Source organism: Acinonyx jubatus, chromosome C1 (assembly GCF_027475565.1).
Source record: "Acinonyx jubatus isolate Ajub_Pintada_27869175 chromosome C1, VMU_Ajub_asm_v1.0, whole genome shotgun sequence".
NCBI classification, from domain to species: domain Eukaryota; kingdom Metazoa; phylum Chordata; class Mammalia; order Carnivora; family Felidae; genus Acinonyx; species Acinonyx jubatus.
The window spans coordinates 70,119,441-70,135,936 of record NC_069381.1 but is presented as its reverse complement, the minus strand read 5'-3'; the positions used below and the strand labels follow the sequence as shown (position 1 = coordinate 70,135,936).

Genomic DNA, 16,496 nt, shown 5'->3' with positions numbered 1-16,496 from the left:
AGTAAAAAAAAGAAAAAAAAATCTTTTTTATAAAAACGGGTAATAAAAATAATTTTTTTCTTTCTGTATTCAAGAATAAGAAAAAGAAAAAAAAATGAATAGAGGGACCAGCGAACAGAATGAAATACGATTGAAATTACATCCATTTTCCCCTAGAAGTCAAACTATGAAGCACTTTATAATCTGTAAACTAAGCAGGTGGAGAGATTTGTGGTCTTCCTCTAGAGTGCGGTTGGCCCAGTTGGGCAGGGCTTGGTGTAATGGCTCTGTTCTCCACAGATGGCACTGCTTAGTTTACTGGGGTGACACATGTAGGCATATATGCCCTTATGCAGGAGGGGTGAAAATGGTGTCACCCAGCTACCTAGTCTCTAGTATCAGAATTCTGTGCTCTCACTGACTGGCAATCATGCACCCTTCCTTTGTCTCTGGCTTCTGTCCACTCCCCACTTTTACAGAGTCCATGACAAAGCCGTCAACCACCAGGGGCACCTCCCTCCAGAGTTTTATCTCAGATGGGGCTGTTTCCAAACCCCTCACTTCTGAGAGACTGCGGCTTTGACCCACTCCAACCCTCTGGGGGATGGTCTCGCTGAGCAATGGCCGGGTGCCAGCCCACCCCCTGGAATGTTCATGCACCTGTAACTGCTGCAGATGCCCAGAGACTGCAGCTGGGTGCCAGCCCACCCCAGAAAAAGTTTTCATGATCATGTAGCAGCAGCATTTCAGGGATTATGGTAAATCACAACACACACCTGGTGCCAGGCTTCACCCTTAATGTCCTTGTTTCAACACCAGCGAATGTGGCTGCTCTCCAGGGTCTGCTGGGACCTTTGCCTGTGGGGAGGCCACACAGCTTCTACCAACTGTCCTCCCAGCAGGGGAATCGCCTCTCCCCATGTTCCCTGAGGACCCCTCGGATCTTGCTCTCTGCTCCTGGGGATTTGCCCTTCCCACCAGAGCTCCGCCAGGTATTGAACTGCAGAGTTTCAGACTCTGTTCTCCCCTGTTTATAGAGACTTAATGGTATATAAGCCCTCTTTCTACTTTCTCCCCCCACCCCCTTTTTTTTTTTTTTTTTGGCTTGCAGTCCCTTTTTCTCTTTTTTGTTCAGTCCACTCTTTCTCCTTCTCTCCATCTGCTTTTGGGGGTTGGGGGGGGGAGTGCTTTTCCTGTACTCTCCCCTGTCTCTGTCCTCTCTCCACAAGCAAAAACAGCTCCCTACCCTCTATGGCTTCTGTCTCCCCCCCAGTTCATCTCTCCATGCCATGTAACTGCCAAGTTCTGTGGTTCAAGTTGTGCAGATTGTTGTGTTAATCCTCAAATCAGTTTTCCAGGTGTGCAAGATAGTTTGGTGTTGATCTAGCTGCATTTCAGAAATAAGAGAGGCAAAAAAAAAAGTTCCATGCTGCTCCAGCATCATGGCCCCCTCTTCCAGGTTTAGCATAATTCTCAAGGGCCCTAGAATTTTCATAATGGTGAATGAGAATTGGCTTCAGCTTAAAGTCACCAGCTATTTTAGTCCTTAACAAGAGACTTTGTCTGTCCTATGAAGCTTTGAAGTCAGAAATTGACTGACTTCTTTCTAGCTATGGAATTCCTTAGATAACATCTTCTTCCAATCTTAGATAACAGCCTTCTTCAAATAAAGGCTGTTTTGTCAATCTTGAAAATCTATTGTTTAGTGTAGCCACCTTCATTAATTATCTTAGCTAGATCTTCTGGATAACTTGCTGCAGCTTCTACATCAGCACTTCTTGCTTCACCTTGCACTTTTATGTTATGGAGAAAGGTTTTTTTTCCCTTAAAACTCATGAACCAACTGCTGCCGCTTCAAACTTCTCTTTTGCAGCTTCCTCACCTCTCCCAGCTTTCAAAGAATTGAAGAGTTAAGGACTTTCTCCCTGGATTAGACTATGGCTTAAGGGAATTTTGGCTGGTTTGATCTTCCATCTAGACCATTAATACTTTCTCCATATCAGCAATATGGCTTTTACTTTCTTATAATTTTTACTTTCTTACAATTTTTACTTTCTTATAATTCATGTGCTTACTGGAGTGGCACTTTTAATTTCTTTCAAGAACTTTTTGCTTTCACAACTTGGCTGTTCGGCACAAAAAGTTTAGCTTTTGGCCTGTCTCAGCTTTGACATGCCTTCCTCACTAAGCTTAATCATTTCTACCTTTTGATTCAAAGTGAGAGATATGTGACTCTTCCTTTCACTTGAACACTTAGAGGCCATTGTAGAGTTATTAATTGGCCTAATTTAAATGTTGTTGTGTCTCAGGGAATAGGGATGCCCAAGCAGAGGGACAGAGACATGGCAAAAACCACTGGGTTCAGTCAGAACACACACAGTATTATGGGTTGTTTGCCATTTTATATGGGCATGGTTTGTGGCACCCTGAAACTATTGCAATAGTAACATTAAAAATAACTATTCAGAAATCAGAAAAATAATAAAAAAGTTGATTTCTTTGACCCATTTGTTGTTTAGTAGCATGTTGTTTAGCTTCCATGTGTGTTTTTTCTTTTTTTTTTTTTGGTAATTGATTTTTAGTTTCATTCCTTTGTGGTTGGAAAATATGTTTGATATTTCAGTTTTCTTGAATTTATTGAGACTTGTTTTTGTGGCCTAACACATCCTCTATCTTGGAGAATGTTGTATTTGCATTTGAAAAGACTGTGTATTCTGTGTATACACACGTCTATATACACATACCCACACAGATATATATATACATTAAGTCCATCTAGTCTGATGTGTCATTGAAAACCACTGTTTCCCTGTTGATTTTATGTCTGAATATCAATCCATTGACGGACGTTGGGTTTAAAGTCCCCTGCCACTATTATATTACTGTCCAGTTTTTCCTTTAGGTCTGTTAAGTTTTGCTTTATGTAGTTAGGTGCTTCAGTGTTGGGTGCATATTTACAACTGTTATATCCTCTCATTGGACTGATGCTTTCATCATTATGTATGCTCATTTTTGTTTCTTGTTATACTCTTATTTTAAAGTCTATTATGTCTGAGATAAGTATTGCCCCACCTTTTTCTTTCCTTCCATTTGCATGGGGTATTTTTCCATCCTGTTACTTTCAGTCCATATGTGGTTTTAGGTCTGAAATGAGTCTCTTGTAGGAACACATCAATGAGTCTTTTTTTTTTTTTTAACCATTCTGTCACTCTGTCTTTTGATTGGAATATTTAGACTATCACATTTATAGTAATTATTGATAGGTATGTACTTACTGCTATTTTGTTGTTTTCTGATTGTTTTGTAGTTTTTGTCTTCTTGCTCTTTTTGTGATGGGTGACTTTTTAGCGTTATGTTTTGACTTCTTTCTCTTCATTTTTTGTGTATCCATCATAGATTTTTGGTTTGTGGTTACCAAGAGGTTCATATGTCTTAAGTATATGGCAGTCTATAATAAGTTGGTCAGTTATGTTCAAACACATTTTGTACGTAGTTCATTTTTCTCCCCCTCGTTTTTTGTATGTTGTCACATTTTATATCTTTTTACTGTGAGCCCCATCACTACATTTTTAGATATAATTGATTTTACTACTTTTGTCTATTAACCTTCATACTAGCTACATAAGTGATTGTTCTACCTTTATTGTATTTCCTTTTACTGGTGAAATTTTTCATAATTTTCTTCTAATTATGGCCTTTTTCTTTACATGTAAAGAAGTCCCTTGAACATTTCTCATAACTGTGGTGATAAATTTCTTTAACTTTTATTTGGGAAACTCTCTCTCCCCTTCAATTCTGAATGATAACCTTGCCAGTTAGAGTATTCTTGGAAGTTTCTCCCTTTCTGTGCTTTGACTAGATCATGCCAGTTCTCTCTGGCTTATAAAGTTTCTGTTGAAAACTCATCAAATAGCTTTAACCCTTGTATGTAACTAACTCCTTGTGTTGCTTTTAAAATTATGTCTTTAATCTTTAACACTTTGATTATTGTCTTGTTGTGTACCTCCCTGAGTTCATCTTATTTGGAACTCTCTGATTCTTGAACTTAGATGTCTGTTTCCTTCCCCAGGTTAGGGACATTTTGGGCTATTATTTCTTCAAATAAGTTTTCTGTCCTCCTCTCCTGTTTCTCCTCCTGGAACCCCTAGAATGTGAATGCTTATTCACTTGATGTCCAAGATATTCCTTACCATATCCCCATTTAAATTTTTTTTTTGTTTTGCTGTTCAGGTTGAGTGCTTTCCATTATCCGGTCTTCTAGATTGTTGGTCCATTCTTATGCATCCTCTAATCCACTCTTGATTCCCTCTTGTGTATCTTTCATCTCCGTTACCATATTCAACTCTGATTTTTTTTTTAAAGTTTCTGTCTCCTCTTAATATTTTGAGTCTATCCATTCTTCTCTGGTGAGCATCTTTATGACTATTACTTTAGAGTCTTTATTGGGTAGATAGCTTATATTCATTTCATTTAGTTCCTTTTCTGAATTCTTTTGTTTGAAGCATATTCTTCTTTGTCATTTTGCTTGACTTTCTGTGTTTGTTTCTATGAATTAGGTAGAACAGCTATTTCTAAACTTGAAGGAATGGTCCTGTGTGTGTAATCATCCCCTGTGTAGACTGTGTGCACCTGGTAATTTTGGCCAGCTGGCTGGAGTGGTGGCTAGCATGAGTTCCCCTGCAGGGTGGGGCCACCCTGGTGAGATGGTCAGAGTTGAAGTGGGCATAGGTTGGGACAGTCCCAGGGTTCTTTGTGCAGAGGGTGCCTTGGCAGGACAGGTGAAGCTTAAGTGGGTAGACTTCTCAGGACATTTGTGCATGGGTACTCTGGCAGGGTGGCTGGAGTCGAGGCAGGCACAGGCCAGGGTGTCTCAGGGTGCTTTTCTGGGTGGAGAATGCCCTGGAAAATTGCCTGGAGCCAAAGCAGTGCAGGCCTGGAAAGTTTTAGGGTGTTATGCACCTCTGTCACTTTGGTGAGACAGCTGTAACTATGGTAAATGCTGACCAGGGTTGTCTTATGTGCACCGTATTCGATCTGCCTTGTGGGATGGGTAGGGCTGGTGTGGACTAGGAGCCCAGGGCTTACTGAAGTGGTAAGCTGCCTTGGGTACCCACCCAGGCCCTGCTCCTGTTCATGATGTCAAGGTAGTGAGGGAATGTAAACCCTGGTGCTTGCCAACCCTTCTGACCCAGAGATTTCTAGCAGCTCCCCCACTTTTTGACAGAGTTCTAGGGCTAGATTTTGTATATTCTAATTGATTGAATATTTATTTATTTATTTTTGAGAAAGAGAGCACAAGTGGGGCAGGGGCTAAGACAGAGAGAAAGAGAGGAAGACACAGAATCTGAAGCAGGCTCCAGGCTCTGAGCTGTCAGCACAGAGCCTGACACGGGGCTTGAACCCATGAACAGTAAGATCATGACCCGAGCCAAAGTCAGAGGCTTAACCAACTGTGCCACCCAGGAGCCCCTCTAATTGATCTTTTATTAAAAAGTTGCTTTTTTCCCCCTGTACCGCAAGGCAGACAAATCTTCTCATGGTCTCCCAGTATATATCCCTCCCCACTGCAAGTAGCAGCATCAGGGGGGTGGGGACTTCCTTTGTAGCCGTGTCTACATCTCTCTTGCTGTCTTCTAGGTGGTGTGTTTCTCTTCTGTTGTGCAAAAGCTGTTCAGTCAGTCGTCAGTTCTTTCAGAGGAACTGCTCTATAAGTAGGTGTAGATTTAGTATGTCTGTGGAGCAGGTGGTTTCTGGGTTTTCCTACATCACCATCTTGGACCTTCCCTCCTCAGACGAATACAGTTTAGATTAAGAATAGCAAATACCTGGTACACAGGCCAACATACTCCTCTCCTCACAAATTTTGTTCTCAGAAAACGTTTCCTTCATTTTCTAGATTGCTGTTACTAAGAGATTAGAGTTAGTGTAAGGGAAACAACCTCTTTGCTAGCCCAGATTATGCTACAGTGAAAGGGCAGGGAGGAAGAAATTGAGCAGACTTTGCAATAGGAGTATCTATTTCCAATTTTGAGGGGCAAGTAGAACAATTTGGCCTATTATGTCAAATTCATGTATCAAAATTAGTGGAAGGTACAGTTGCTAAGGCATGCCAGATTGTGGAAGGTCCAGAATGTCAGACTGAAGCATATGCATTTTATTCTGTATGTGGTGTGTTACATGGTAGAAAGTGGGGAAGGTTATTCCATAGTAGTATGTATAATAGTCTAGAGGAGAAATGGAAACCAGTAAATACTAATCCAAGTCTAATAACTTGAGATTTATAGTTTGGATTAGGATGATGGCATAACCCTAACACTCATGAAGTGTTCAATAAATATTGAATTAATTAATGGAAAGAAAGAAGCAGAACCAGTTATGAGAAGCCACCCAAAGGAAAATGGGAGATTAGTTATGGGGTGTGAGAGAAGTCAGATAATAGCTCTAAAGTTGTTAAACTGGCCACCAAAAAAAAAAAAAGGACAAATAGAGTCTGGAAGGAGAAATGAGGTTTGGGGAAATGATGATTAAGATTACAGAATTATGCTCTTTTATTAATGTGATGTATCACATTGATTTGAGAATGGATAAAGAAATTGTGGTTTATATATGCAATGGAATACTATGTGGCAATGAGAAAGAATGAAATATGGCCTTTTGTAGCAATGTGGATGGAACTGGAGAGTGTTATGCTAAGTGAAATAAGTCATACAGAGAAAGATACCATATGTTTTCACTCTTATGTGGATCCTGAGCAACTTAACAGAAGACCATGGAGGAGGGGAAGGGAAAAAAAAAATGTTAGGGAGGGAGCCAAAACATAAGAGACTCTTAAAAACTGAGAACAAACTGAAGGTTAAGGGTGGGGAGGGAGGGAGGGGGAGGATGAGTGATGGGTATTGACGAGGGCACCTGTTGGGATGAGCACTGGGTGTTGTATGAAACCAATTTGACAATAAATTTTATATTTAAAAAAAATTCATTTTGCCTATATATAAAAAAAAAAGATTACAGAATTATGGTCCTAGAATTAAAGAGCTAGAAATATGCCAGAAGAGTTCTTCCCACACAATGATTTTTTTACAGGTAGGAAAACCAATTCAGATGTTTTTAGAGACACAGACCTAGTTATAACAGAGCCAAAACTAGAACCAAAATCATTTTGATTTGTCTAATATACGAATGCTGCTTTCTCAAAAATAGGAGATTAACCATGACAGGAAATCCAGGTAAAAATAGTCTTTCTTTTTTCTGAGGGGGAGAGAGGGTGCAAGTGAATGAGGGCAAAGAGAGAATCCCATGAGGGGCAGAGAAACAGAAAGGGAGAGACAGAGAAGTGAGGCTCACATGAAGCAGGGCTCAAGCTCACTGGATGTGGGGTTCGAACTTACTAACTGTGAGATCATGACCTGAGCCGAAATCAAGAATCAGATGCTTAACCGACTAAGCTACCCAGGTGCCCCAGGTAAAAGTACTAATGCTCAGGAGAGGTAAGGACTTCTACAGTGGATTTGAAATTTTCCTTTTTAGAGGTGATCATTTGGTTTCTCTGTTACTATAGTATAGCTCCATTTTATAACAGGAAGCAGTGATAAAATGGGATTGGATGTGTAAAAAATTCACTTTATAACCTATTTTGCTGTAGTGCTATTGAGGAAAGCTTGTACTTATAAAGCTGAGATTCCATTAGTGTTAATAGAGAATTACAACTCTTTTTAGGACTTTGTCAAAATTCTATAACAATAAATTGGCCAAAGTGTAAAAATTTTAATTGCATTATCTTAATTTTTGTAATAATTAATGTGTTTAATGAGTATCTAAAGGAAAAAGAAACCTTTAATGATGCTTTAGAACATTTGCCCATATATAAAATAATGCAAATTAATATCTGGTTAAAGCAATAAATATTTTAAAGAGACTCATCTTTGTTGAAGACTGGCTTACAAAAATGAAAGGTAATTCATCATTCAGGTTTTATTTGAATATTCCCATAAAATAACATTTAAGTGATTTGTTCAACATTTTGAGTTGATTAGTTTATCCCTATAGCCATAAACCACTTTCTTTAACTGTAATGTTGGATTAAACCTATCATGTAACATAATTGAATATTAGACTCCCAACCCAGGACAGTCAACTTGTACCAAGAGATGACCTATCTAGCCCACACAATATTTTTAAAAACTTCTGTACTTGAATTATTTTAGTTGTGCTTACTCTTTAGTTGCTTAGTGACCCATCTACACCCTATTGTCATTACGTCTATTTCTTTCAATCAGTTGAGGTACCAGTCTAGCCTCTAAAGACATTTAAAATTCCTCTTCTACACAGTGCCCTGCTCCTGGTCATTGTATCTGTCCAAATATATGTCTGGGTTAACACATCTGGGTAAAAATATCTTAGAACTGTTCTACTTCTATAAGCATATAGAACCCTATGTTCATATATGTAAATAGATCTTTTTTTCTTGGGTAGTATGAAGCAAATATATATAATAAAAAACTGACATAATAAGCATATTTGATCATGTTACATAAAATGGTACGTGTTTTTCCACAGGTAACCTTTGATGTAACTTGGTCTCCAAAGTGCAAAGACAGGTGCTATAATTACACTGGAATTGCAGATGCTTGTGACTTTCTCTTTGTGATGTCTTACGATGAACAAAGTCCGGCCTTGTCAGAATGTATTGCAGCAGCCAATGCTCCCTATAAGGAAACATTAACTGGTAAGAATCCACAAAATGATCACTTTAACATTAAGGTTATTTTAGTATTTCTAAATCATTTGTATACCTTTTCCATTTGTAAAGCTTTCTTGAAACATGAATATCACTTAATTTGGGGAGCTTTCAAGTTTACATAAAGTTTTCACTTAATTCTTCTAAACATTTTGTGGGATAGATATATTATTAATCCTCTATTATAGATGGGATGATGAGTGTTAAGTTCTCTTTGTATTGCTACTGAGTATTATTTAGTTGGGGCTCAAGCTGGTGTTCTAACTTCAAGTCAAAACTTTTCTCCCAAAGTTACATAAAGGAGATATTTGCTTATCTAGAATTTGACATGATATTTTTGTTGAAATAACCAATGTTAGCTAATAGCAAAGATAGTTATAATGTGAGTAGCTACTGTGCATGATTGATAGAGGACTGTCTTATTTGGCATTTATTATTAGCACCCATGCTATATCACTATTAGAATTAAGAGTACTTCTGGTCTATCATTCATATCACATCAGCCAATTCAATAAAAGACTTCTTGCTATCTTTTGGACTCAAGTGAAATTTTCTGAGATAATTGGCCCTGCTTTAAGTATTGATTAATAAAAAAATATTTTTCAATTTAGAGAGAAAAATCTTAGAACCTAGCCTCATCATGTCCAAATTAATAATCTGATCATATGCATATGCCACTTATAGTTTGGAAAATAACTGTTAAAACTACAAAGTAATTCATTTTTCCAAACTGTGTTTCATAAAGGAGATAATTGTGTCCTAACAATATTAGGCTCATTATCAAATATGTTTGTGAAATAAGGCATACTGTACCCCTCTCTTGGATATTTAACAGTACACAATAAAGGCTCTTAAAAACAGCAAATTTACTTAATTCAACTTTCTGATAATCTTGGAACATCTTTGGGTGGGAAAACATTTTGCAGCATTGGGTACAGCAGGGACTGACCAGGAATCTGTTCATATTTCTTTGTTTCCTAACTATAGATTGAATACAGAGTAATTGGGGGACATTTCTTGTCCCTAGCTGTAATTCATACTTATAGAAAGCACAATTGTTCCATGTTATAGAAATATGCTATATGAAATTCTGAGGCCATCCCTGCCAGAGAGTTATATCATGTCTTAGCAGTTAATACACAATTAACATGCTTTCCTGAAATGTGTCATTCTTCCTAGAAATAAATTTTATGAGTTTTTTGCTTCAATTTGATCTTGTTTTAAATGTGTTCTAATATTCAAAACAAATCACTTATGTCATATTAGAGAAACACTCTTATTGGTATTTTGCATAAATGTACTTGTTTTTTCAAACTTAGCTTCCGAATGGTTGAATAGCTTGTATAAACCCATTAGTAGAATATAAAGAAAAAAATATGCCTTTTCCGTCCCAACTTGATTAGGGTATGATGACTACATCAAGATCGGCATTAACCCTGAGAAACTTGTAATGGGTATCCCCTGGTATGGTTATGACTATACCTGTCTAAAGCTATTAGAGGTAAGAACAGATTATTTCCTATATGATTTTTTTCTCTATTATATTTTTGGAGCCTGTTTTGTTTTGTATATGAACATAGTTTGAGACTAAAAAGGTAGCGTTTAATTATTTAATCCCATGGAAGTTTCTGAATGTTATATATTTTCTTTTTACTTTTATTAGGTATAGTCAGGTTATTTATAGTACATATTTTATTTTTAATAGTTTTTGATTACATTTTCTGATTGGGTTTCTAAGACTTGCTTAACTGATAAATGTATAACATGAACATTTTATATTTCTAGGATCGTGTTTGTACCATTCCAAAAGTCCCTTCCTGGAGGGCCTCTTGTGGTATTGCTTCAGGAAAGCAGGTGCCCTATAAAATAATTATGAAGCACGTAAATAGTTCTGGAAGCCACTGGGATAAAAATCAGCAGGCCTCTTACTATAACTATAAAGTAAGACTTTTCACAAGTTATGAACATTCTATTTTCATAACTGCATGTTTTCATAATTACATATTTGATATTAAGAATTTCTATCAGTTTTCTTTTAGGGTACAACATAGAGTTTAGATGAGTAAACTTGTAATCAGGTACTTTACTTTCTAGCTGAGCAGTTCAACTTATGCTAATAATATAACTTCTTTGCATGGGCCACTTGTCATGTTAGATAAGGTTATAAAAACATGCATATCACAAACAGGGTCTCCTGTAATAATTGACAGCTATGTATAACTGTGGCTTTGGGCCAAAATAGGTTACCACTCAGTAAGCCTTCATTTCAAGGTAGCCTAAAGGTTCTGATGAGGCTGTTTTTTATAGGGAGGCATGAGGCTGAGAATAAAGAATGCATCATCATGGAATCAGTGGAAAATGGTATAAACTATGTGACATTAGACAAATTATATTACAAACAGAAACTTGAAGAAGTAGAGGAAATGACAAGAGCAATTCTGTCAGGTAGTGTTTGATAAATAGTAATTGCCATACAAAGAGGCAAAAGTAATATTTTTCATAATTTACCTTTAATATAATACAAACTTTTCCACACACCTCAATTACAAGCCATCTTTGAATTTACTTTAGATTCTGTTACTGTAAAAGGAACCCTAAAATATGATGTAAGTTGATTCCAGTAGGAATTTATATTCCTTAATAATGGCCTGGTCCCAATTTATGAAAAATATTTAATAAATTTTGCTATACAGGCATGTACATATGTATCAATTATATAGAAAGCTTTGGTGTAGAGATTTCTATACCTTTATATACCCATTAAACTAGGGTATATTATAATCTTGTCTTTGCCAGACAGTGTAATATTTTACACTCCGGGGTACTATTTTTTTGTAGTCCTTGACTTATTTTTTTCCTTAATGAATACGACAAATTCTTTAAGGTTTTACAATTCAGGAAGCCTTTTGATAAACATTTTGAAAGCCATTTATTTAATGGCACTTTAGACAACAGTTTAGCTATAAAACTGTTTTGTTCCTCTTTTTCATTCATTGTAAAATTCCATAGCAACCAAAATCAAGTTTCTTGTGATTGAAGAGAATCGTTTTTGCTTTCTTATGCTGTTTGAGCCATAGCAGCCTCATCATGCACTCAATATTCCCAAAAGCATATGTATGCCTTAATCATGAATAGATCAATTTTACATATGCTCAGTTTTTCATCCTTCACTACTTTGAGGCATTTGAAATTTCTTAACAGTATCAAAAGGGCTCAAAGTACTCACATGTCTTTGGATTCATCCCTGAACCTGCAAAAATAAATATTTCTATATTTACATAGAGGTTGCCTTTTAATAGTGAATCACAGTTTAAAATTTTAAATAGAATATAAAATATGCTTGTAGTAAATGAGCCTACTATACTTAAATGTGCCAGTTTATTCATTTACCAAGTGACTAATGTCCTGCAAAGTAGTCCTAATTCCAGTGGTGCTACCATAAATAAAATTATTACTGGCATCCATTGAGAATTGCCTTTAAAAGTTTCCCAGATGTATATAAAAATCAGTATAATTATTTAAAATCACAGTTGATTCTATTTTTTATTTCCTATCTTTTCCCCCATTCCTTTACCCTTTGCCTAGTTTTTCTGTTCCTTTTCTCTTTCTTTTACCCAATAGCTTATCTACCTTCTAGGAGAGACTGTGTTAGTACTAGAGGCAGTTGATGCTGAGGAGGACTTTAAAGGGTGGAAGCTGAGCATAAGACCATTTTCAGATTTTCTCATCTACAAAAATGTGTGTGCATAAGTTACCCATGGAATCCACACCCGACAGGCTCTTAAAATCAATTCTGTAAGACCTGGAAAAGGAGATATTTTCCTCACCCATTACCTTTTGATATGACTGATTCATCACAGATGAAGTCATCTGCTGAGTTCTTAATTAGGCACATTTCCAGGAACTGTAGAAGAAAAAAAAATACATAAACTGGCTTAGAGGACCAGAGCAGTGATCCTCCTTAACTGTATCTGCATATCAGAATTATCTAATGGAATGGCAAAACACAAAACAAATGTATGCCCTGTCATCAGCCCTGAAGATTTTTTCATGTGGTGTGGGTCCCAGTAGTTTGTATTTTTTAAAGCCACCCAAGTGCTTCAGATATACATCTTGGTTGATAATCATCAGATCAGACCAAGGAAGGAATCTTAGGGCATGAGAAGGACTTTATATAGAATATATTATGAAGTTCATTTGTTCTCTTCTGTTGTGAACTCACCACAATCATATCTAGAAAGTACCACATACAGAATCATGGAAGCAGAAAGTATTGTGCCCTAAAATCTTTATTTCATTGTATCATTTTTGAGTCATTGGATTTAATATTGTGCTGAATAGTTTAATTTCTTCTTCTAGGATTCTTCTGGCCATTTGCATCAAGTGTGGTATGATAACCCTCAGAGCATTTCTTTAAAGGCAGCATACATACAAAAGCATGGCTTACGAGGCATTGGCATGTGGCACGCAAATTGTCTTGACTACTCTGGAGATGCTGTAGCCAAACAGCAAACCGAAGAAATGTGGAAAGTCTTAAACCCAAAGCTGTGACAGATGAGCATCTTTTGTCAAACTAAGATTTAGAAAAATGATCTGTATAAACAGATCCGTTTCTTGAAAAAATGAAAATGTATACATTTTTGTCATATAATTTAGTTATATTTAAAAGCAATTAAAAGCAGATAAATGCTTTGGTTATCTAAAAACAAAGGTAAGAAGTCAACTTGCTATATTTATTCTTCTGTGTTTAATACTATAATTAGGAAAAATTGTTTTCAGAATTTTATTGCTGATTTTTAAAATATGTATAATTTGAATTGGAAATTATTTGCTTAGACTAGATTTTTTAAAACCTAGTCTTTGAGAAGCAGTTAGCTCTGTACTTTTTGTTCCAAAAATTTTTCTGCTTCCTGATTTCATATAGTACTCAAATTCTCTGAAAGCCTCCAGAGGAAAAAATAAAATATAAGTCATATTTGGAATTAGTATGTTAGAACTACCTAATATTTTTTACCTAAATTATTTTTATGAGGTTATAGCAGAAACTTTCAGGAAAAACTTAGTGTTGAACATGATTCTATTAATATTCCTTCATTTATGAACATCTATAATGTGCATTTTTCCTTTAATTATTTAAAGACATTGGTTTTTCTCTGCACAAAATCTCTCTAAAAGATAATTTTTCTAAATGTAAAGAGGTCTCTGTTCTTTTCCTCAGGGCAATTGTGTTACACTTATTAAAAATCTGCATCCTTGAACTCTGGACTTACATAAATCCTGTCTTCTCTGTACATTTCACCCTCTTCCCCCATTTGGAATAAATGATGATTCAGTCACCTGTTATTGAGAATACTTCCTATTTATCCAATTATTTATGACAGAGTGAAACCAACCATTTTCCATAGTATTTGTTGAATTACTATTGTCTTTGTATTTCTAAAATTTTAAAAATTTGAATTCTTAGATACTAATCTCTGTCATAGCTCTGGATGTAAATTCAATATCCCTATTTATAAACTATAAATACAATGAATAAATGGTCTGTATTTAAATGCAGATAGATTCAAATCATATTTTAATAAATATGAAATATTGCTATTAAACTTTAAGACTATTTTATAAAATATAGTACTGTAAAATGTGTAATAGACTTAAAAACTTCAAAAATAACCAAATAGCTAGTGTTTTGCTTTTTTACATCTAATAGTTCCTGAAACATTTTTTGAAACCCAAATGAAAAGCAAAAAAAATATATAACTTATGATTTATATAAAGAATCGCACCAAGGAAAACAATGGTTACATTTTTTTGGCAAATAAGTTTTAAATTAACATACCCAATTGAGGCTGTACAGATGTGTTATTTTTCTTCTGTGCCAGTTCAGTTTTCAGCATGCATAAATCTGAAACTGCTTGTTTTCTCACCTACAAAAACAATTACCTTTCAAAAATTAGCTTTCATTTTACTGTTCTAAAATTCAGAGGGTCCTAACTGAATGCTGCTAGTGAAAAGAATCTAGAACTGGGCTATTCAATACAGTAGCTACTTGCCACATATAGCTATATAAATTAACAAATTATATGAAGATTGAATATCAGTTCCTCAGTCACACAACAAGCTACATTTCAAGTGCTCAATATCCTTATGTGGCTAGTGGTTGCTGTATCTGACAGTGCAGATATGGAACATTTCCATCACTGTAGAACAATGGCCATTCTAGAAAGGGGTCATTATTCATGTCATAGAGCTATTTCTGATAAAGAAATGAATTTAGAGCATTAATTATAAATTTTTTTTTCAACGTTTATTTATTTTTGGGACAGAGAGAGACAGAGCATGAACGGGGGAGGGGCAGAGAGAGAGGGAGACACAGAATCGGAAACAGGCTCCAGGCTCTGAGCCATCAGCCCAGAGCCTGACGCGGGGCTCGAACTCCCGGACCGCGAGATCGTGACCTGGCTGAAGTCGGACGCTTAACCGACTGCGCCACCCAGGCGCCCCTAGAGCATTAATTATATATACATGAAAATAATCAGAATGAGAGACTTACCCTAGAATGGGTTAAAAAAAAAAATTGAGCTCAGAGAGCTAAGTGGTTTGTCAGACTTTCATATATTAGAGTCATCCATAAATAAATTACTTTTAAAATATTGAGACTCTACTGATTCACAAGGTCCTTTTGCTTTAATTCTTAGTGAAATTTTACTTTGGCCTTGTTATAACAGGCATCTTTTCACAGGATTTACTTCTTGCATTTTTCTCACTCATGCTCTTGGTTAAGGTAATGACTTTAAGACAATCTGTACTATCTTTAGGCTTTTGATACCCAAAATTAAAACAATTTATTTCAAGATAAATGTTGTCTGATTAGGAGAAATGCAAATTACCTTAGCATCCATTATGAGTTTCATTTTGTCAGTATCCAGTTTTCTCTTAAGTTGGTCAATAGCATGCTGTACCTCAGTGATCTGGATTATAAGGTAATTCTGTATGAAACAAAGACATTTAGTAAATTCATTTTTATTTATTTTTATTTTTTTAAGTTTGTTTCTTTATTTTGAGAGAGAATCTCAAGCATGCTCCACGCTGTTAATGTAGAGCCTGATGTGGGGCTTGAACTCACAAACTGTGAGATCATGACTTGAGCCAAAACCAAGAATCAGATACTTAACCAACTAAGCCACCCAGGTGCCCCTATTTATTTTTATTTTTAATTGTCTTGCAAACCATCAAGTGATAACAAATACCAAAAAAGCAAATCATAAGAATAACCTATTGCATAAAATAAACTCATTGCTTTGGAGTAAATTAGAATTGACCTTTTTCTTATGTCTTAGGGACCACATTCCCTTCTGTTGTATTACATTTATTCATGTTTTATAAAAATAAGTAGATATTTGTGCAAGTTGCCTTTGTGGTGCCAATTTAATGGTAAGAAATATTACTATAAAAGGAATATACTAGGTTTAAGATACTAGCAAGGCTTTTGAAATTGTCATAACAATTTATCAGCTGAATTGGATAGTATTACTTTAAAATAATAAATTATATAAGAAAACCTATTTAATATAAGAAGCTTTTTTAGTTATTTTTGTTCAGAAAAGTTTATGAGGTATAATGGTCAACAAAAACTATTTAAAATTTTAAGCTGCCTCTGTGAAAAAAAATTGTATATTGAACTTGATAAAACAAAAAAATCAGCTATGCAAGATAATTAGTATCAGCTAAGATGGATAATCCATTACTTGAGCCTGTTTGAGTTTTACATTAGATTTATCTA

The 16,496-nt window shown here is 35.7% G+C and overlaps 2 protein-coding genes across 5 annotated transcripts in view; one reads left to right on the top strand and one right to left on the bottom strand.

Moving 5' to 3' along the window:
• The window catches only part of CTBS (chitobiase), a 44,028-nt gene extending 30,210 nt beyond the window's left edge, over positions 1 to 13,818 (top strand). The window contains exons 4-7 of the mRNA XM_027058746.2: positions 8,536 to 8,704; positions 10,120 to 10,217; positions 10,502 to 10,657; positions 13,076 to 13,818. Of these exons, the coding sequence (XP_026914547.1) occupies positions 8,536 to 8,704; positions 10,120 to 10,217; positions 10,502 to 10,657; positions 13,076 to 13,267 (615 nt within the window). The 3' untranslated portion in view covers positions 13,268 to 13,818. The remainder of the gene's footprint in view (positions 1 to 8,535; positions 8,705 to 10,119; positions 10,218 to 10,501; positions 10,658 to 13,075) is intronic.
• The window catches only part of SPATA1 (spermatogenesis associated 1), a 57,041-nt gene continuing 48,480 nt past the window's right edge, over positions 7,936 to 16,496 (bottom strand). For all 4 annotated transcript variants that reach the window (XM_053214333.1, XM_027058742.2, XM_053214332.1 and 1 more), the window contains 4 exons: positions 15,604 to 15,702; positions 14,553 to 14,640; positions 12,551 to 12,620; positions 7,936 to 8,684 (listed from right to left, as the gene is read on the bottom strand). In XM_053214333.1, coding sequence (XP_053070308.1) covers positions 12,598 to 12,620; positions 14,553 to 14,640; positions 15,604 to 15,702 — 210 coding nt within the window. In that variant the 3' untranslated portion in view covers positions 7,936 to 8,684; positions 12,551 to 12,597. The remainder of the gene's footprint in view (positions 8,685 to 12,550; positions 12,621 to 14,552; positions 14,641 to 15,603; positions 15,703 to 16,496) is intronic.